We start from the raw sequence: 21784 nt of genomic DNA, 5'->3' as shown, positions 1-21784 counted from the left end.
GCTCTTGGAGGGCTCTGAACTTCTGTCTTCAGTTTTACAACAGATGGGTATTCTTGGTATCTGTAACAAGAATTAAAACAAAAATTAAAAAAAACAAAAATCAGGTACCACCCAGAGAGGCAGGAGAATAAAATTTATTAGCATTAGTAAAGAAGGCATGACATATTCCGAGAGGAGAGGAGAGGAGAGGAGAGGAGAGGAGAGGAGAGGAGAGGAGAGGAGAGGAGAGGAGAGGAGAGGAGAGGAGAGGAGAGGAGAGGAGAGGAGAGGAGAGGAGAGGAGAGGAGAGGAGAGGAGAGGAGAGGAGAGGAGAGGAGAGGAGAGGAGAGGAGAGGAGAGGAGAGGAGAGGAGAGGAGAGGAGAGGAGAGGAGAGGAGAGGAGAGGAGAGGAGACCCTCATATAAGTTAGAAGTCATAGGAACCTTGTAAGGATGAAATTAGACTGATAAATATAGCCAAAAAGAAGTTCTTACATTATTTAGCATCCATGTAGGTATGCATTTACAGGCATATCTTAGTGGGCAAAAAATGAAGCTGGGATAGGTGTTTGTAAAACAGTAATCTAAGAGCAAAACCCATATTAAATCTCTTCAGACACTGAGATAGAAAACCTCTATGCAGCGGTTATTACAAAAGAACCCACCTACTGGTTTTCCAAGAGACGTGAATTGAGTTGGGGACACCGTGATCTCGCATTTGTATTGAAAGCTTTTAATTTATGCAGGCCCCGCATCCACTGCCCCTTCACAGTGCAAACAGTGAGACATGGCTGGGACTTGAGCTGTGAAACAGCTTTAAACACAAATGAGAATCTTCAACAGTGCAGGGAAGCAGACACTCTGAGTGATGGAAAGGAGAGGGGAAGGAAATGAGATGCTGAAGGAGCAAGCTATGAAGTCTTTTATACCTCTTTTTCTCACTGTATTTGTCCTGTTCTCTGTTGTCCTACCTGCCCAGGGGTGAGGTGCTCATGTGGAGAATAGGCAGTAAAGGAAGTTCTTGGAAGTGAGGCTGTGAAGCATCCTACAAAGGGAGAGAGCAGTGACCGAGCTCCTGAGCATTGCAGAGATGATCCCATGCAGTGGCGCATGTCACTGCCCTAGCCCTGGACTCACTGGGTGTAAATTGGCCTCACTTTTACACTGGTCAGGCCCCTCGAGAGCAGGAGCTTAAGGTGAAGTGCTGGGGATCTCTGATGACACTGGCAAGGGTGAGCTGGTGGCAGCAGGAAGATTTCCATCTAAAAAGATTTACTGTGGGATCAGCTCAAGGGCAAACTGGCAATCATTTTTTTGGTGGCAGCCCTGGTATGAAATTTTGCTGAAGTTCTTTTTCTTCTCCTTAGCACCACTCATACATTGGTGGGCAATTCCTACACAACAACATTCCTGCATGCCAGCAGCAGCTCTGCAAGACACCAGACAGCCTTCACAGCTGTGAGCTGGCCAGATCAGCTTTTCTCCCTGGTTTTATGTTTTGCTATCAAACACTCCCTCCTCCAGTCCACTCTTGCCAGCAAACTGGCATCACAGACAGGGAACTGCTGGGTGAGCATGAGTTGTGAGACTGGCATGTCACTAGCTGGAGAATTTGCAGAAAGTTTTGGTCTGATAATGATCTATAGCTAAAAAATTAGTTGGCACTACATCTGTGTAACATTTCCTGGGTACGTATGATGGCAAGTATTTTGGTGTCTTGCAGACCAATTCTTTTTTAAAAATTATACAAACCCTAAAGCCTGCTTGTCTGTGCTAAGGGCATCTGAGAAGGTAAAGGGCAGTCCTGCCTTCCTGCCCCACACCTTTGAAGGCAACAGACACCACTGAGACTCCTAGTGCAATGCAGTGTAAGCAAAGAGGATTAAAGATCCATCTCCAGCCTGCCACAGTTATTTCCTTGTGCTAATGATGGGACGCCTCGGAGACCCCAGTTAATACTTCCACAGGGAAGCCCAAACACCTGACATGTATCTCTCACAATATGTAAGGATAAACACCACCTGCAGGGCTGGTTCTGGGGCACTGAGCCGTCATGCCCAAGTTTGGCACTGAAACAAGAAAGAAAAGCTTCCCTTACAATTTGTGTAATTGTTTCCACCAGTGTCACACGAGTGTTGTCAGCCTGATGGGCAGGTGTTATTCTTGCCACATGCATGGTGCATTTTTACATACGAGTCAACATCTTCCTAAAGGGTGCTATGATTCAGCAGTGGCCATGGAGGGTTTTGGTGCTTCTGTTCTAAATGTTGAATTACCTGGACTAAATTTTGCATAACCCCATTTTTTGGGATGGCCCAAAAATCTTCAGCTGCATCTTTTTCTATCTGAAGTTACAGTACTCTTGAAACCAAAAGCATTTTTGAAACAATGTCCATCCTGCACCTAATTTCATTTTGAAGGATGGAAGGATAAGGACAGGTCCCCACAGTTTCATTTTGACATGCCCTAACAAAATGTTCCTGGTTTTTTGTATTAAAAGGGGTCATTCTAGGTAGTCTTTCAAAATTATTCCAAAACTCACATTATACTTTAGATTAGAAAATAAAGGAGGAAAAAAAACAATGTCACTTTAAGAGGAAATTTTTTTCTTATATTCAAACTTTAGGGAAGGAAAATCACAGCAAAATAAAGTCACCCAGCTGGCTGAGGACACAGCCCAGTGCCCCTGCACATGAATTTACCCACCAGGAGGGTGCTCCGGCTCTTGTTAATGCAGTTTTACACTGAAGACCAAGGCACTGTATTGATGGGACAAGTGATTCTGGCTTCCAGTTTTCCAAGCCCGTCTAGTTTGTAAAAAATTGTGTGGTTCATTAAGAAGAAAGATGTTGTTAGCAGTATTTCATTATGCAATTCCATCTCTTTGGCAGAATCTGTGACTTCAATATAAATCAACTTTTTCGTAATCATTTTCCAGGATGATTTCTTAGTGCAGATTTTAATACATTAAACAAATACATTAATAAATTCAGTGCCAAGTAGATGCAACATGGAAATATTCATGTGCATTTTTCCCCTAAAATTTACAGTTCGGTTTGTTCATGTTCTTGACTCTTTGAGTGAGGTTTTATTCACAGATAAGCACAAAACATCCCTCAAAAGAGATTTCACCATGTAGACTTTTGCATCTACATGACAAACCCACTTCTCTTCAGGAATGTCTGGAATATGTGGTAATAAATATTCTTACAGTGGTGTTTCTTTGTTAACTAACCTTAATTTTCCTGTCCATAACTAATTTCCCAACTGCATGTAGAAAACACTGGTCACCCAGTGGATGCACAACAGATTTGTCATTGTAAGTGGCATAGAAATTTGGGACACCCACAGAGAAATGCGAACATTTCTGAAGATTTACAAATGTCTCTCCACTCTTTTCTATCCCCAGGCTTCAAGATTAGCACAAGCATTAGGCTTTAGGTATATACCCTAAAATAAATTTCACAAGCTTGACAAGCTTAAGAGCTCCCCTGGTCTCATAAAGCGTTTCACTTTTGGTTTTGAGAATTCAATTCTAAAGAAAAGGGTGGCTTTTTTTTTTTATACTCCTAAAAGAATAAAGCCTGTATCCTTACAACTTTTACCATCTTCTTGCCTTAATTATCGGATTTTGGAAGTGGGAGAAGGAGGACATCCTTGAAGGGAAATTTGTCTCATATAAATGTCAAATGCTGTAATTGCATATGATCCATGGTTTTTTCATTACAACATTCACCTCAAAAGGCAAGTTAAAACAGATCATTTGTCACTACTTAACAGATATGAACAAAGCTCCTTTAGGAGCTATTCTGATACTTCCATTGTGGAAAACCCAATTACATTTTAAAATAGTAAAAATAACAGAAAAATAAGGCAGAATGGGATGTGTTTTCATTTCCTTTAGAGCAGCTAAAGAAAAGATAACCAGGATAGGGAATAGCCCAGGATGAAACTCAAAAAACTCAGGTTCACACCTAAACAATTTGAATTGCCTTTTCCCACAGCTGCTTCCATGAGGATACAGCAAACACAAAGGACAACATTCCAGATGTTTGGTAAAGGAGCAGTTTGGGATGTTGGATGGTGGTTTTGGTGCAGGGCTATGCATTCAAGAATTCATATTCTGCTGTGACTTCTCCTTTACATTGATTTTTCCCATCATAAAGGAGGGCTGTGGTGCTGCTTGAGAAATTTAGAGCTGTTGGAGTTTTATGAGACTCTTCCATGTAACATCAAGAGGTCAAACACATAAAAGGTTTATAAGGTCAGTCTAACCCATTCCGTGGCCTGTGCAGGATTATGAGGAAACCCTAATAGAGAAATTAATTCATATTGGCTTGGATGGGAAATCAGTCATGTGGGTTGGAAACTGGCTGAAAATTGTAAACGAGGAATCATGATAAATGATAATATAACAAGTTTATGGAAGGTATCTTGCAGGGTATCTGGAGAATTTGTGTTAGGTCTGGTCTCATCTAACATCTCTATTAATTATCAGGAAATGGAATTGAATTGCACAGAAGTGAAGTTCACAGATAATATTAAGCAAGAAGGACATGTCAGCAGCAGCTGAGTCACAGAATTTACACAGACAGATCCAGAGCAGTTAGAAAAATGAGCAGAAAATAATACAATTTTCTGAAGAGCTCTGTTTGCATTCTGGTGCCTAAAGGGCAACATAGACTCCTCCCTTGGAACTGATTCATGTTAGCTGAGTTCTGCCCATCTCAAAGTGAAGGTGCAGCACTTAAATGACATGACCAAGGTCAAAGACAAAGTTGAAGTTGAAGTTGGTTTTGCAACCCCCAGAGAAAAGGCACTTACTTTTACCTCTGACTCTGACACTGCTTTGCAAGTAGGGACATTTCAGTACTCAATGTTCTCCTTTCTCCTTCACCTTCTTGCAGATCAAGCTCAGCAGGACACACACAGCTCCCTGTATAGAGCTTGAACAGTGCTTTGGAGGCTGCAGAGGATGTGTGAAATTGTCAGGGAAGCCTTGATGGAATTTTGCTTCTCTTTGTTCCTTTTGTTCTGTTCCTTTCTAGAATGAAACAAGTCCTCTTCTGGAGTTTTGTGCTGACTGTGGATTTTTGATGGGTGATTTGATTTGGATTTGGATGATTTGTAAAAGTCCTTTTGCCATGTTGTGCATTGTTTGATTGTTCCCTAGCACTTCAAATTTGAAAATCCTCATACCCCTAATGTCACAAATTGGTCCATTTTGTCCCTGTTGAATTTTGTCATTTCTTAATTGTATTCTGGTTGTGCCAGGGGAAAATTATGGTAGCAGACAGTCCTAAAACTTAGTTGAACAGGATACTTATGAAATATTCAGCTGGATCATATCCTATTTCTTGTCCAACTTGAGCATGATTGCAGAACGATTGTCTAGGAAATGGCTGGTGATGTTTGTGAAAATAATTGTGGGGTCAGACCATTTCTTCTCCTCTTTTTGTCCACAACATCAGGGCCTTTGCTGCAGTGGATGGGACCTGGTCTGGTCTTCAGAGTCAGGCTGGGACCCTTCCAATGAGGGTCTGTGATGGAGCAATTTGTGGGTGCTCATGCAGAGAGTCACGATAACAACACATCTCTTTCCTCTAATATGAGCCCTTTCCTATTCAGCATCTAATCTAAAGTGTGCAAACAGAGGATAGAAGGGTGAATCTGCAGGAGTAATTAATTTCAGTTTTTCTAAACATCTACATTAGGACAGGAGAAACTCACCATTCAAAGACATTATGGACCAGAGAAATAATATTCATATTATGCATTAACCTTTCAGATGGTGAAAATTAGGTGATGTGAATGAATGCCACTATACTTTTATTTCAAATCACCCCAAAAAAAAATTCCATGAAATTTCTGAAGTATGAGGATATGCTAAATCTAGAGATCTTAACAGAAGAGACTCATGTCAGATGAAGATTTTCCAAAAATCCTAGGGAATAATTAGTGTTTGCCCTGACATGAGAAAAAAACCTACTAGAATAATTTCACAGGGAAAATCCAGGCTGCTTCTCAAGTCCATTGCAACTTCTTCTCACCCCAAATCTCTGGCAGGGCTTTGAAAAACTCTTTTTGGAAATTATTATTAGACAGTTGCAAAAGAACTAAAATACATTAATCTGAATAAGGAATTAGCTCCCACTGAAGGAACTGGAATTAAATGCCATCCTCATCCAAAATAGATTGCCAGATATTGGCAGTTTATTGCAGCAGGGAGACAGAGATTTTGCAGAGTGCTCAGAAGACAAATGCTGAAATTCCATCATCTGGAAGTGCTTTACCATTTGATTACTCTTTGGCTTACACTATCAGAATTTTTCCCTAAATATTTGCTTGAAATCCAAAGGTGGCTAGATACCACAAGGTCCCACCATCTGCAACATTTTTATTTTATAATTAAAAGTCCAATCTTTCCTGTTCTGCCAGAACCAAAACCCTTCCAAATAGACTATACTAATATAAAATTGAAAAATCACTTTGTACAGCAGGTGATTTTGAAAAACCTTTTTTGTTTTTTAACACCTATGGCATTACAGTAATTGTAAAATATATATTTGGGGAGAAAAGCTTTGATGTATTGTAAGGAAACATCTGAAATAGTTGAAAAGTTGAAAATATGGTTGTTAATATTATTTACAGAGAATTTCTGCATTTCTCCAGAAGTGCTTATACACAGTAATTAAATATTAATCTCACTTTGTATCTTGTGCTCATTCTTAACAGCATCACTACATTAACTTATACATCTAGGAACAGACATAACCTAACTTCAAGCATTTTATGAAGGTACATAAACTTGGCTTTGGGGTATTGTATGCTTTAGGAGGACTAAAATCCCTAAGAATGAGAATCAGTCCATTTAAGATAAAAATTGCCCTCCAGAGGTGCCCTGTTTTCCTGTAGCAGCCAGTGAAGTAGTCCTGACATTTTCACAGTAGTCCTGACATTCCCAACCTGGTGCCTTGGTTAGACAGCCTGGCTCAGGATCTCAGAGCCTCAATTGGGGCTTCTCATGCTTTGTTCTGGCTGAAGAGGCACATCCAAATCAGAAACTCTCCTTGAAGATAATCGAGATTGTGTATCCAGAGTAAGGACAAATACTCAGCTGTGAAATACAGCCACCTTCAGGTATGGCACAGCTGATATCACCACCAGACCAGGGGGTCTGAGCAGAGAAAATTAAAGAAACCTTTTGTCAGATGGCAGTAAGGAGGGAATGAGGGGATTAAATCTTTGTTTTTTCATTTTTTATTTGTTTGTTTTTTTTTTTCTTTTTCCCTTCCTGTTCAGTTTGCATAAGCCTGGATTATTTCCCCAATCCATTTCACCACACACCACATGAGCAGCTGCTCCCATGCTTGGCAGGGAAGAGATGCAAGCTTAGGACAGAGAGGAAAGGGACCAGCATCACCAGCTCACACTGAGAAATACAGCTACTAAAGAAAGTCCAGCACCAGAATGGGAGGATTTGTGGAGCATGGGCAGCTTCTCCAGCTGTATTTGCACAGCAGGGTCCTGGGCCCTGCCGAACCTCACTGGTGACCAATGATTATCGTCTGACCTGAGACCTCAGCATCTGCTGGACTTTCTCTGTGTCATCTCAGTCCTCCACAGCACAGAGGCTGCATTGAGATAATTTTCTAGGCATGCAGACCTTGCTCAGTGGCACCCCTTGCAATCTCTAGGTGAAGGGTTTGGGATGATGTAAAATTTCCTGATTGTCTCACACTGTTGTGTAACACTGGTATACCACTGCAATGTGCCCTGTGCTGAGACAGTGCAAGACACCCTCTCCCACAGAGTATGACTGAGAAAATACAGAAATCCAACCCTCCTAGTGCTGGTGAACTTCCAGTGTAAGAGCTCTGCAGTGATGAGAGCCAATGGGAAGCCCAAAGTGGAGAATCATAGAATTATTTAGGTTGGAAAGAACATCAGGTCCAACAACTAACCCAACACTGCCAAGTCCACCATTAATGTCCCCAGACACCACATCTACATGTTTTTGAACAATTTCACATTGATGCCATGGCATGATGTGGTATTACCTGCCATCATGCCACAGGCTTTCCTTTTTTAAATGGGATAAAATTAAAGAAGACCTGTTAGAGGATTGCACATGACAACACCTTCATCTCTATGGGCTACTAAGAACACAAGATTTTACCAAGAAGGGAACACATTCCAAGGTGATCTTGAGCTATAATTTAAAAATATAAAAGCTACCTGCTGATGTTCAAATGTGGGTGTCAAAAACCTCTATGAATGTACTGAATTCAAAAGTACCCTGGGTGGGAGTTAGCAGAACCCCAGCTTTAGTTAGATTTTAATGCATAAACACAGACCTAGTTAAATGCCTCATTCCCACTTCCCCTTCCCAGATCCTTGTCCAGCACCATGAAAAAAAAAAAAGAATAAAAAAGAATAAAAAAGGAAAGCATCTGAAAGTAGACATTTTTTTGGCTCTTTCCAGCTAACAAATGGCCAAACTCATTAAAAGCCAGTGTGTTCTGGAGAGAAGGGAGGGATGCTTCACGGTAGAGAAATTGCTGCACAATGCCAAATTCGAGAATAATAAAAAAAAAGGGGAAACTGATTAATTATCTCTTAGAAAAGAGGAATTTTCAGCTAGAAGTGTTAAGTGTCCTCAACTGTATCTGCTTTGTGCAGTGCCTTGTTATATCTTACTGAGCATTGTGAGAGTAGAAGTCCCTGCTAGGACTTGGATAAGAGCACAGCAGCATCTTGTATTCAAAGGCTGGGTTTATCTAATCCAGTTACCTGTAAATTAACCTCAAAACTATTCTAGCCTCAAAATCTTGCCACATCACACTTGGCTCTGTCTGATTCTCAGTTACTTCTTTTCTTCCTGCCTTTGATAGAACATTTTTGCAGTGTTTCAGTACTTTGGCTGCTGATCCCTGGAGAAAAGAGGATGAGCAGAGACAGATAAAATTAAAGAGATGTTTGCCAACATAAAACATAATTTAAAAAGAAAAAAAGCACCCTTTTCTGTGTCATTATTGAAACTTCAGATTGTAAAAGCTTAAATGATTCCTGTGGATCTGCTTTACTGCTCACTTGTTATTCTCTGCTGTTTGTTTTTTAACATTTCCTTTAAATGAAGTAATAAAACCAGGCAAATCCAACACCTTTCACTTTCTGGCAGATTTTCTTCCTATTTCTTCTGTGTATTGGACTTCAAGGGGTGTAAGGAAAGCAATTAGAAGAGGCACAAGGTGGGATGCTCTCAAAGCAAGAGGGCCCACAAATCTGTCAGTGAAAATCTGTATCCTCTCTTTAGAATCTCCTGTCAGGGACAGTCACTGGATCCCATTCTCATCCACCCAAATCTCTTTAGCTTGGGTTTATGGAGTATGGGATGAAGTTTTTCAAGCAGTTTTTGTCCTTTTTTTTGCTGATATGGATAGAAGACAAGAAAGAAGGCTTTCTATATTTCTGGTGTATTCTGCTGTCTTTTTAATTTAGTAATTAAGGTCTTGTTTAACCTGTATCTCCATGGACCTCAAGAAATCTTAAGATTAAATATTCCCAAGAGATAGAAATAATTTGGGTTGTCCTGTTTACTCCATTTGGAGAAATGCAAGACCCTCTTGAGATAACAAAACTGTTGAATTTCACTGGGGTACAAAGATAGCTTTAATTCATTAATTCATTTGCTTACTTTTTGTTGCTAATATAATTCAAATCACTGCATTTATGAGAAGAATTCATCTATTTAAAAAAATTGAACAGTTCTATTCCTCCTCCTCCTTCCAAGTAGGTAATTTCATTTCCTTTTTTGTTGAATAGCTGGAAAATCAACAATACTCTGAGACTCCCAAACGCATCTTCCATCTGTATTGTGGAAGACACTGTCTTGGTGCATCATAGTTTAGAAATGGACAGAGAGTGAAAATTGGGCTAGATGGACCACTGGTCCGCACTGAAAAAACACTTCTTATTTTTTTAACACTCGTAATTTTCTTCCTTTCCTTTGAACATTTTTAATATTGCAGTTAAGCTGTGGAGGAAATTGGAATTAATATAGAGTATTTATTGATTAAAAGTACACATGATATAGATTCATAGAGACTGCCAAACATGAGAGACAGTAAATGCATTCTCACTGACATTCCTGCATATGTCAGTGAGAGTGTTTAAATACAGTGTTAACTGTGTATATCCAAATATTGGTGCTTTATGCAATTCCCTCGAGGCATTGCTGTCAATGATTCATTCCTGTGTTTGCACAAGCAAAATCTTTTGAGATGAAGAGTAGCTGTGGGCAAGACCACAGAAACCAGCACCTTTTTCTTTTTTTTAATTGTATCTGGGCAGTTTTCATGGCTTAACAACTGGCAGAGGTTTGAATGTTTTCTCAGTTTGCATAGGTGGACAGTCACAGCTCTACCAAGCAATGCAGGAGCTTGGATTTCCCCCACTTGGCATCTCCTTGCAAAAGTTCTGATCTGCACTGGCTACTTTCATCATCATACTTCATCCTGAAGGACTTAGGGGCCAGATGCAGCCTTACCTTTGCCCTGGTAAAGAACAGGCTGTGAAAAGCAGAGGCTGGTCCCCAGGTTCTGCCTTGAGGGCTTGTGATCCTGGGCAGGGCAGAGCAGAAACTCCAAGGTCAGTAAATGGTGAGGGGGGAGCAGGAGCTCTGTGCCTGCTGGAAACAAGAGGACAATCATGTTTTAATACCTGGTAGATTTACACACCCAGGGTAACCTGCAACTTCAGAGGTCCTGCTGACACAGATCTCCTGTGAAAGGTGAACTTGTGTCACCTACAAACCTTTCTGAGTCACCCACATTCCTCCTGAGTGAGCCATCCCAGCGTCCCCAGGTTGCTGGGCATCCAAAGAAAGCTGTGCCCTTCACCCCTGCACCCATCTCATGGGGCTGGGATGCTGAGACCAGCTCACCTGCCTGAACACTCCATGCCAAAGCTGTTTCACTGCTGTGCCTGTGTCCTGCTCCTGATGGAGGGCAGAGAAGAAAAAGGCAGAGAGACCAGATGTAGCCCAAAATTATCCCCCAGTCCTTGCAGTTCTCTTTGTGCTGTTGGTGACACCCCCATCTTCCAGCACCCTTCCCACCTAGGGAGAAGAAAGATCACAGCCCACGTGGGTATTGCTCATCAGCTTCAAGGACACCACTGTGTCCTTGGGTGCACAGGTGCTGTTCAGGACAGCTGGGGACTAAGCTCTGCTGGGCACTTAATCTGTTCCTCTTTTCCCAAAGGAGCTGGGATGGGATATGAGATGGACTGAATGGGAATCTGACCTTGTGGGTGAAGGGATCAGTTGGGCAACAAAGAGCTTGAAGATAGACAAAGAATGAAGGGGGGTTGCAAAGGATGTAAGAATGAAATATAGTCTAGGAGGGAAGTGGAGTGAAACTGGTGTAGGAGGGAGAGAGCTTATCTTGTATTTTCTTTTCAGAGGGATGTGCAAGGGAAGCAGAAGGTGAAGTTAGAACCTTTTTTCCTTCCCTTCTGTCCTTCCCCTGCCTTGACAGCCATTGAGGCTGATGGGACACAGGGACAGCTTGTCCAAAGAGATGGTGGAAGCCCCATCCCTGGAAACATTCATGTCCGGGTTGGATGTGGCTGAGCAACCTGGTCTAGATTAAGATGTTCCTGCTCATTGCAGGGGGTTGGACCAGGTGACCTTCAAAGGTCCCTTCCAAACCTGATCACACTATGATTCTCAAAAAACCTGACAGGGTGACACTGAAGGAGCAAAGTGAGGAGCACCACTCAGAAGCAGCCTGTCCACTGCCAGAAGCTCCTCCAAAGAGAAAAGCTCTCTAACAGCAGTCACACTTTGCTATTGCACCCTTATGAATTCTTCCACAATTTGATTTACTTCTAGGGCCATTCTCTTATTCTCTGCTATTAACACTACAATATATGTCTCTTGAAACACTTTTCATCTGTTCTTGCTTCTTTTATCAAAAACTAGAAACAGAAAGCTGTTAAGGGTAGGGGTACAGGCCCAGAGTCATTAGAAAGAGGTGTCAGATGTTTCTGGCTCCCTTTTGGGTGCTCTGTGTACTTCTCTTTTTCACTTAAAAATCACCCTAGAAGCCCATAATTTCCCTGGGAAGGGGCTGAAGGGCTGTGGGTTTGTTAACCAGCAGTACACGTCTGTGAAGGGGCCAGCGTGAGCCAGGAATGACAAGGCAGGTCAGGGATTTTTTAGCATAATAAAATCTGGGGTCAAGTCTCAAGAAATCTTATGCCTCTGCTTTAAGGGGAGAGAGACAGGCAACTGCAGAGAACAAATCTGCTTCTGACCTGTACCTCAGGATGGAGTAGATCATCCTTTAGATGTGCCTGACTCTTCACAATGACTATAAACCAAATTTTCTTGGCCAGCTGGTGAGCTGAGCTTCATCATTGCTGAGTAGCCAGAAATAAATGAATTTTTCTTTATTGCAGCAGAGAGTCAGACAATTATTTCCTGGATAACTTCTCATGCCACTTTCATACAATTCATTTTTGGTGTGTGAACAGATCCCTAGGCCATGCTCTGTCCCTGTTCCCAGCCAGACAAGGTGTAGCTCTACCTCAAATGTGCTGCCCTCAGTGTTCACCTGCTCTGGATGCTCCCTCCATCCTTCATCACTACAGAACAGCTGCACAGCAAACAGTGCAGGAGCACCTACACAGCTGCAAGGGCAGGAAAAGTCGTACATAAAAACATGTGGGAAAATGCTGACATGAATCAGCATTATGTGCTCTGCTCTGGAAAGGAATGCTGCAAGAATTTTTGGTAATTGGTGGCTGTGCAACAGGGATCGACTGGTACAAGGTCTCTATGCATAACTGTACTAGGGACAGGGACAGAAAAATCAGTCTGATTGAAGAGAAAAAAAATCTTCCTCCAAAGATTTTCAGTGAGGCCGAAAGGGACATGAGCAGCCCAATATGTTAAACCCTAAATGAAAGGGGATTTAAATTTTTTATTACTTTTTTACCTTGAAAACTGGCAGCTGGCTGAAAAGCAACTTGCTTCATCCCAACTTCTGTGTTTTTTAGCATAATACTTTCTGTGACCTACAGTAGAGTAGGAATGTCCTTATCAGAGGGAGAAACAACTGCATTGATTTCATTAGGATGTTTATCACACAATGTATTTCAGCAGACTTTCCTGGTTGCCCTCTGTCAAACACTTTCAGCTTTTAAGATAAAATAGCATGCAAGTAGGATGGCATGCTTTATCCTAACATTTCTATAATGTAGCTTGATAATGATCTATCACTGATGAAAGGAAGCAGTTAAAGAAAAATAAAAATAGAGATAAGTTTGCTGGCTAAGGTCCTGTAGGTGTACTTGAATGAGAGTGATCAAGCAGTAGGGAACAAGGGCTCCTTTCCTTGTTGCCAGGGATCTGAAAAGAGTTTTAAAACCCTCACCAGCCCAACCTCTGCTGAGCAAGGTGCTAAGGAGGTAGAAGCCATGTCCTTCTCAAAAATAGCTCAAACCCTCCCTTTTTCCTGTGAGAGGAAAGCCAGAGGAGGCTGATGCCATTCGGAGCAGAGATGAATGATGGAATAATTTATATTCGAAAAGACCTCTAAGATCACCAAGTCCAACAATTGAGTTGCCACTGCCAGGCCCACCACTAAACCCCATCCCTCAGTGCCAACACCCACAGCTGGCCCTCCCTGCCATTCTCTGCACTGACTACAGCCCCTTTCTTCCTGACTTAGAGTGATTTTGGACAAAGAAAACCCCCCAGCATAGGGCAAGGCCCTGCCAAGGGCTGGTGCTGCAGTGACCACACAGGCCCCCCCAGTGGGAGCTGGGCCTGCAGCAGCTGCACTGAAAATATTAAGGAAACAAACAAAAAAAAAGGCCACAGGTAATTTTAGTAGTGAGGGAGTATTTCTAGTGTCCCTCTGGGCTGCGTGCTGAGAGGATCTGTGCCTACTACTATTATCACTAGCAGAAGACATTTAGCTCAGTAGGAGCAGCTGGTTTCCTTTAACCTGAGAGGCCCTCAGCTCTGGAGCAAGCCAAACTTCCCATGCCACTTACATATCTTCTTAGGAAATTAAGGGTTCAAGCATCATTTACAGATAAGTTTCCATCCTGAAACATAGCAGGGGTTTATTCTGTACCCATTCATTCACAATTAGTGAATCTTGCTGCTGAAAAAACAAGGAGTTTGGGTTTTCAACCACAAGCAAGGTCAGGTCTGCATCGACACCGGTGGCAAAGTCCATCATGCTGGGGGGAAAGGAAGGTGAAGCTGTTTATGCCTGTCATCTTAGTTCTCATTCTCCTCCCTTTCAGAGCCTAAATACATCAAATGCCTTTGAGGCAACTAGAAAAAGAGGAGGAAGAACACAAAAAACAATTTAATAATGTCCATTGAAGCAAAGAATTTTGCTTGGCCCCTGTTTTAGATGATATATCACATGCCCCAGCAGGTGATCTATATTTCATTGCATCTTTAAAAATGCTCAGGTCTGGAGAGAATTACCTGCCATGAGAATCTGGAAGAACAGACACTGTTAAGACTTCATTAGATATTTTTAAAAAATTGAAAAAGAGAAGGACACATTCTCAGCTTGGGAATTTGAAACAAGATTCCAACCATGCAAGTGACCTTGCTAAAGTCAATTAGCATCTTCTGTTGTAGATACATGGGTATAAAATCATCTAGGACCAATAATTATTATTATTACTTATTTTGGGGGTTTGTTTTTCTGTATATAGTATCAAAGAATAGCAACAGATGTAGGTAAAAGTATGAGGGGTTTGTAGTCTGGAACATCAAAATATGTTATGAAATTAAAAATAGCAGCATGCAGGCATATGCCAGGAAGGACGTACTAATTAGCAGAAAGCACCTTTTTTAATGAAGAACTATGTGGATTCTTATTCAAAACCTGCCTGGCTCTTCAGGCATCACTTACACAAGTCATTTTGGGCACATTTTGTTTCCCAGACCTTAGGCTTAGTTCAGGAATTTAGCCCTTCATGCCTTGTTCTTTCACTCAGTTGGTCCTGGAGGACAACAGAGGACTTGGGGCAGTGAATAATTCCTCTGAAGCTCCCATGAGATTCCAAGAACAGGTAGGTCCCTGTCTTGGACTCTGGGAGGTGCTGAAATTCATGTTAGAAGCACTGGATCTCTATTTTCCTACACATCAGTTGTCATCCATAAAATGGGGTGAACAGAAGACTGCTGTCCCCCATATTTCTTCTGCTTTCCTCACTAAGATTGTAACCACTGTAGAGAAGCTGTGGCTGCCCCAACCCTAGACCTGCTCAAGGACGGGTTGGACAGGGTCTGTAGCAATCTGGACTAGTGGAAGGTGTCCCTGCCCATGGCAGGGGGCTTGGAAAGATGATTTTTAAGGTCCCTACCAATCCAAGCTCTTCTTTGATTTTGTTATTCTCCAAGAGCTGTGTCAGAGAAAAGCCCCATTTTCCCAAGTGCTGTGGTGCCACATTCATGTTTAACTGCAGCAAAGGCAAAACCCTTGCTTGGATAGGAAACAATTTGCCTCCAGAAAGAAGGGAACAGACAAAATGTCCTCACAGCAATCCGGTGCCTGTGATTTCCCCGATTCCATCTGAAAGCTTACTCTCTGTTTTGCTGACATATGAGCTGGGTGCCCTATTGTACATCAGTGTAAAAAATAGCTGTTATCTGCTGTTTCACAGGAGATACAGCAGAACATGACTTATTTGTGCCTGCTCTGCTGCCTCCTTTGAAATGTGGCCGTCGCTCGCTGCACCCTTCGCAGGGGAAGGCAGATGGTCATCACAAAGTTTCCCATAACCTTGCGGTGCCTGCTGCATAGTGAATCAATGAAACCTGAATTACAGTGCTCTGCCTGGGCTGGGAGCTGTGCTGCTACAGAATCCTGCAGCTCCTGCAAGCCTTTGAATGTCAGCTCTGCCCAGACACTGAGGAAATGGGAAATTTCTCTCCAAAATTTCAAAGAGGTGCCAAGTGGGGATTTTTAGCAGTAAAGTTGCATCCAATGTGAGCCAGGAGTCCATTGCTCAAGCCTTAATTACCAGCTTGGAAATGCACTTTTTGTGAGTGTTTGAGTGTTAGGTGTGACCTCTCCTTAGAGAGAGTAGTAATAAAAAATCCAAACAGGATTCAAGCATTAAATGCTGAGGATGAGGATTTTTTGGAGTCTGAACAGCAGCAGCTGCCCCTCTGTGATAGCTGTCTCTGCTTATGTGACATTTGCAATGAGGCTCCAGGTGATTTGGGAAGCTGGCACTAGACTGCAGTTCACCTTTTGTGTCAGCTCGTGCCAGGATACCCTTGCCAGAAGCCACTATTTTGGTGGGAATAACAACTGGGAATAGGGAAAAAAATGAACTTCTGAAAAGCACTTTGTCATGTTCCCTGGGCTCTGGCAGGCAAAGCTGGGAACAGTGTGAGCTCCTGCCATGAAAGTAGGCATAGGGAGACATTTCTCAGTGGGAGGATTACCTCCTTTACATACCTGATTGAAATCAAGGTGAGTACATAAAACATTTTAAACAGTCTCCCAATTTCTGATATTTATTTGCTCTATGAGTCAACATGCTGGAAGACATCTAAATTTTATAAAGCCTCATTTCACTGATTTTTCCTTAGGATGGGGGTCATTGCTATGAGCAGGTCTGGCAATTTCAGATGATGACCTGCATGCAGCACAGGTGCTTCTAGAAATGGGTAATGCTGGATGCAATACATGTTAAAGTGTCTCCCCCAAATGGTTCTGGCCTTTTGCAGATGACTGCTTCCATGTGTGCGTGTGGAGGGCAGAGCCTCTCCCAAATTCAAGCTTTCAGCTCATTCCAGTATGTGCCTAGGCAAAAGATGTTATCTCATATAAGATAACACTGCTGTAAGATAGTTTAGACAACAATGTCTTGATAATTTTATGTTTTTATTAAAATACAAGAGGAATAAATCTGAAAACTTATAATTTATGTTGGGGAGAAAGCAAAATATTTGGTGTGCAAAAGACAATCCCTGGATTTAGAATTTTTGATAAAAGAGATTACTTGTGCCAGGAAAATTTTATCATTGAGTCTTATTCCTCAGTTTACAACTGGATTTGATCTTCTGAACCAACACACGCTTCCCCTGTCTTGGAAGGGGCACATACAATTATCCTACAACCAGTGGCTACAGAGAGAGGACCTTTCTCACAGGACTTTTCTTATTAAATCCTTCCAACAATAAAAGAAAAAAAAACTCCAAACCAAATATTTAAATGGAGCCAGATAACTTTACAGAAAAAAATGCCTGATCTGGTTAACAGGCAGAGGTTGAGTGGACTTGATATGTCCTTTACTGATTGTCGTGGAGTTTTATATGTCCTAGCATTTACTGAAATAAGTGAGACCAAAGTAAGGTTTATACTCTTGAAATGAATTAAAAAACTAAATCCTGGTTAAATTTAGGTTTAAGGTTGATTATTTTCTCTGTGCCACTGATATAAATCCATGAAATCTCAAATTAACAATTCAAAAAGTCTAATTTTAATTATATTTTTCTGGAGACAGAATAGCTATTAAACTTTGTGGATGTCTGTATCCTGAGGAATCAGGATTCATTTTCTGTACATTTTCAACTTTTAAAAATAATTTCTGAAGTGTCAAGAAATCACAAATCATTCAGAAATTATTCTTCATCTCAAACTTTTTGTAGTAATTGGAGATTTGTCATTGTCCAGCAGTTAAATGTGGAAGCTCATCCTCTCCCACGGGGTGAGGAGCTTGCATGCAACATTTTGGTCCTGGGTATCTGGGAATCCCTGAGACTGCAATGAATATCTGAGCAGCCACTGAACTGCAGCACAGAAATGCAAATGAGCCTGTAATGAGTAAGACAGAGTTGTGGCAGGGAGCAGGGACAGATCCCAAAGCCCAGTGAGGTGAGTGGCAAGGCTCCCATTGAGTGCAGTGGTGTCTGAGCAGAGCTCTTGGCATGTCTGTGAGAGGAGACTGAGTTTATCTCTGCATCACGTCACAAGCACGATAACCACACGCTCATCTTTTCTGCTTTCTCTCCCAGGATGGAAGGAGCAGTTTCATTGGCCACCAGCTTGGAGGGGTAATGGAAGTGCCAAACAGCAAGGACCAGAGAGTCAAATCAGCCAGAGCCATCCAAATCACTTACTACCTCCAAACGTATGGCTCTGTCACCCAGGACCTCATTGGGGAGAAGTGGGAGAGTGAATTCTGTAAACTGATGCACAAGATGCAGCTGGATCACCAGGATCTGCAGCTCTACTCACTAGCATCCTTTAGCCTCTGGAAGGACTTCCACCAGACCAGTCTCTTGGCCAGGGGCAAGATTTTGGTGAGCCTGATGCTGATTCTCCTGACTGCTACCCTCTCGAGCTCCATGAAGGACTGCCTGCGTAGCAAACCTTTCCTGGGACTCCTGGGAGTGCTCACTATCTGTATTTCCAGTGTCACTGCGGCAGGGATATTTTTCATTACTGATGGAAAATATAATTCTACTCTGTTGGGAATCCCTTTCTTCGCTATGGGTAATTATTTATCTTCATAATAATAGGATTAACAGAGTTTAATGACAGAATTGTAAATTACATCCTGGGTTATAAAGTGCAGATTTTACTTTGAGTGAAAGTCTAAGTCATTTTCATCTTTCTAAATTGATCTGTGCCTTGCCAAAAAGAAAAAAAAAAAAAAACAAAGAAAAAAAAAAAAGAAAGAAAAATGGAAACAAAACAAAACAGTAGCAACAATAAAAAGCAAATTACTTTCCTGGAATCTCAGCCAACATGAGAGAGGGGCAGTTCTATTGATCTCTGTTACAGAATGAAGGAGAAATTGTTATTGAAAACTAGTCAGCTCAGCAGACAAAATGGATATGTCTTGACCCAACTTTGACGGGAGGCCAGCCAAAAGAGTAAGTTAAACAGGAGGGTACCAAGGAAGGGCAGATTTTAGCATCCCTCCCAAGAAGGGCTTTTCTTCGAGCTCTGCCTGAAGGGCAGAGTGGGAGAGGTTGGTGTAAGAATAAGATTGATGGACTTTATCTCAGAGAGGAGATTACAGTTGTGGTGTTTGCCAGGCTGTGAACACAGAGGCCTGTCAGGATCTGTGGCATATAATCCCTTGGTTTGTGAAATCCCAGATCAGTTGCACAGATTTCCTCTGCATGGCACCCTGACAGGGGAAGGTGTGGAACAAGAACAAATGTAATACCCAGCTCTTTAGGCAGAAGAATTGCTTTCAATCAATTACTTTCTAGTACTGTTTGGTTCCAAGCACTTCCAGTGCATCCATGTGGTTGATGAGCTTGCTGGGAAGTTGCATTGGAAAGGCAGAGGGAAGGTGCCCAGCTCAGCTATGGAGGCAGCGTTGTTTGGTGCCCTCACATCCAAGTTTGTCAGAGTTTTGCCATACCATGAATCTGAACCCCAGTGATGACTCTGGGCAAAATCTCAGTGGTGGCAGCCCATCACTACACATTTACATGCTCAGTTTCAGATGGCAGAGAATCTTCCCTGTGGCCAGAGCTCTGCATTCTTACAGCTAATTTCTTAAGTGCTGTTCATGCTTCTAGTCCTCAAAACAAGTACTGTGTTATGTAAGAGTCAACTAAATATGCAAAGTCACAAGCCAGAGTCAAGGTTTGAAAAAGGGTCTTATACTTTCCTTAAAACCCCCATCTCCCAAAATACCATATTTTCTTATCTTCCCCTAAGAAAACTCACATGGGTGTAGGCATCCCCAATCCCAACCTCCTATTAAATCTAGCCCCTAATAATACATCTGTGTCACTAAACAAAAGGGCAGAGCTGTGGCCTCATCAGTCCTGCTCTCAGAATCTTTGGAGCAGCTACTTGAGGTGGGAAGGAGTGGAATGGAGGGACTGGTCAAGATTCCAGAAGGGAAAGAGAGGAGTGAGGCAAAAGACCCCAAGGAATTGCACGTTTTGTTCAGCTTCATTAATAGTGATAAACAAGGCTGTGCCAAACCCTCTAATTCAGTCATCTGCACTGTGGCAGTGGCCCCTGACATGGACTGCCCTGCCTGTGCCAGCTCTTCAGATGTTGTGCTTGGCTCTGTGGTGCCAGAGGAGTTGATGGAAAGAAAGTGCTGAGATGGGGAAATGGAAGAAAACCAGCAGAGAATGTGCCAGGTTGTGATGGATGGATCCTGACCTGTGCCAGGGGGTGGGTTTAGGAAACAAAGAATGGAGAAAAGGATGAAGTGAAGGGAGGGTCATGCCTGTTATCAGATTTGGGCAACATTTTCCTTGTGTGTCAGGAAGTGCATACCAAAGGAGGAACCAAAAGACACTGCCTTGCTTGTGCAGCAAGTTGAAGTAAAGGTGAAAAAACCCTGAAGTGATGAAAAGCACCTTCCCTAAATTGTGTATTCCTCTGTCGGTGTCTCTTTTTAGATGGTTGGAGAGATGGGTAGCACATTCTCTTTGCTTGACAGGTCCCAGACTTGTCACTCCCAAAGGAGCTCCTCAATTTAAACCCTCTCTGCAGCCCCAGGGTGAGACACAGGTCAGAGTGTCTGAAAGCAGAGCGCCTCAGTTTCCCACCTTGGTAGTCCATGACTTTGTTTGCTGTCTTAGGAAAAGTAACATTTATAACTTTCTGTTGTGTTTTGCTCTGTCATTCTTGTCACAGCCACTGCCAAGAGCAAAAGGAAAAGAAAAAACAACCTCTCTTGAAGTGAGATGTTTGCAAGGATTGTTTCTATAATATTATATTGAATGCAATTCAGGTTGAAAAAGAAAGCATTTATGTAACTTCTTCAGAAATTTCATTCAGGAGTCTCAGACTGAATTGAAAATATCATTACAGAACAGCTTGCAATGCTTGAGAACTGCTGGTTATAAATATTAGACAACACTTTTACAGTTTAGTGGAGGAAAAGACAGGCAGAATGCCGTACCAAAGTCTAACTGGGTTATAATCTGCAAAGTACCATGTGCCTTTAGTCCCTTAAGGGACACTGCCACCTAATGAGACCTTGCTCTGCCCAGAGTACACCCAGGACCTCACTCACCTGGGCCCTTACTGGGCTGGGTTTTCTGCTGTACTGGCTGTCATGGACTGATCTGACAGCCCAGAGCAGAAACAGTGAAGACCCCAAGACTGTTGATTCTGTGGGTCAATAACTCACCCTGGCCCACGCTGTACCAGCATCCCTTGCTGCTGGCACTGCAGAAAGCAAACAGCACATCAAATGGTAATTGAGTGAATATAGAACAAAAGGTGTGCAAGGTGGGGTTTCCCTGAACTGCAAATGCCAGATTTGCAAGTCAAACTTTCAAAGTCAAGTTACTTAGATTAAAAAAAAAAAAAAAAAGCCAGGCAATAACAGTGACAAAGACCCTGCAAGTACAATGCAGAGTACACAGGCAGCATTAATTCTGGCAGCTCCCAACTTTGGGACAGTTCAACCTGACATTTGCAAACCATCCATTTGAAGCACATTTGTTTAGTCAAAAATATGCAGTTTCTTCTAGCATTCACTTTTCAAAGGATTAATTTTAATGGAATTTTGTGATATTCTGGGCTTGTCCTTTTCCCTGCAAGGGTGGCAGGATGCTGCCATCTGAATAAGCCTGGATGTTTAGATCCACAATTCCTCTGGTAGTGCAGAGTTTCTGTAGGTTTCAGTAGGTGACAGAAGCCTATTGAAAAGTGGAATGTTTAATATTTTCCTAAATTTAGACTGAGTGACCTCCACCATAAGTATTTATTGTAGTCCGGCCGTGAGGGAATGGTCTGCTGGGATAAAGCACATCTCTG

At 42.2% G+C, this 21784-nt stretch overlaps 1 protein-coding gene across 2 annotated transcripts in view; it reads left to right on the top strand.

Annotated features, from left to right (window-relative positions):
• PTCHD4 (patched domain containing 4) overlaps nt 1-21784 on the top strand; it is an 83242-nt gene that overhangs the window by 6930 nt on the left and 54528 nt on the right. For both annotated transcript variants that reach the window (XM_066545825.1, XM_066545824.1), the window contains exon 2: nt 18049-18529. In XM_066545825.1, the coding sequence (XP_066401922.1) occupies nt 18049-18529 (481 nt within the window). The remainder of the gene's footprint in view (nt 1-18048; nt 18530-21784) is intronic.

Source organism: Molothrus aeneus, chromosome 3 (genome assembly GCF_037042795.1).
Source record: "Molothrus aeneus isolate 106 chromosome 3, BPBGC_Maene_1.0, whole genome shotgun sequence".
NCBI classification, from domain to species: Eukaryota; Metazoa; Chordata; class Aves; order Passeriformes; family Icteridae; genus Molothrus; species Molothrus aeneus.
This window is presented reverse-complemented; position numbering and strand designations above follow the sequence as displayed.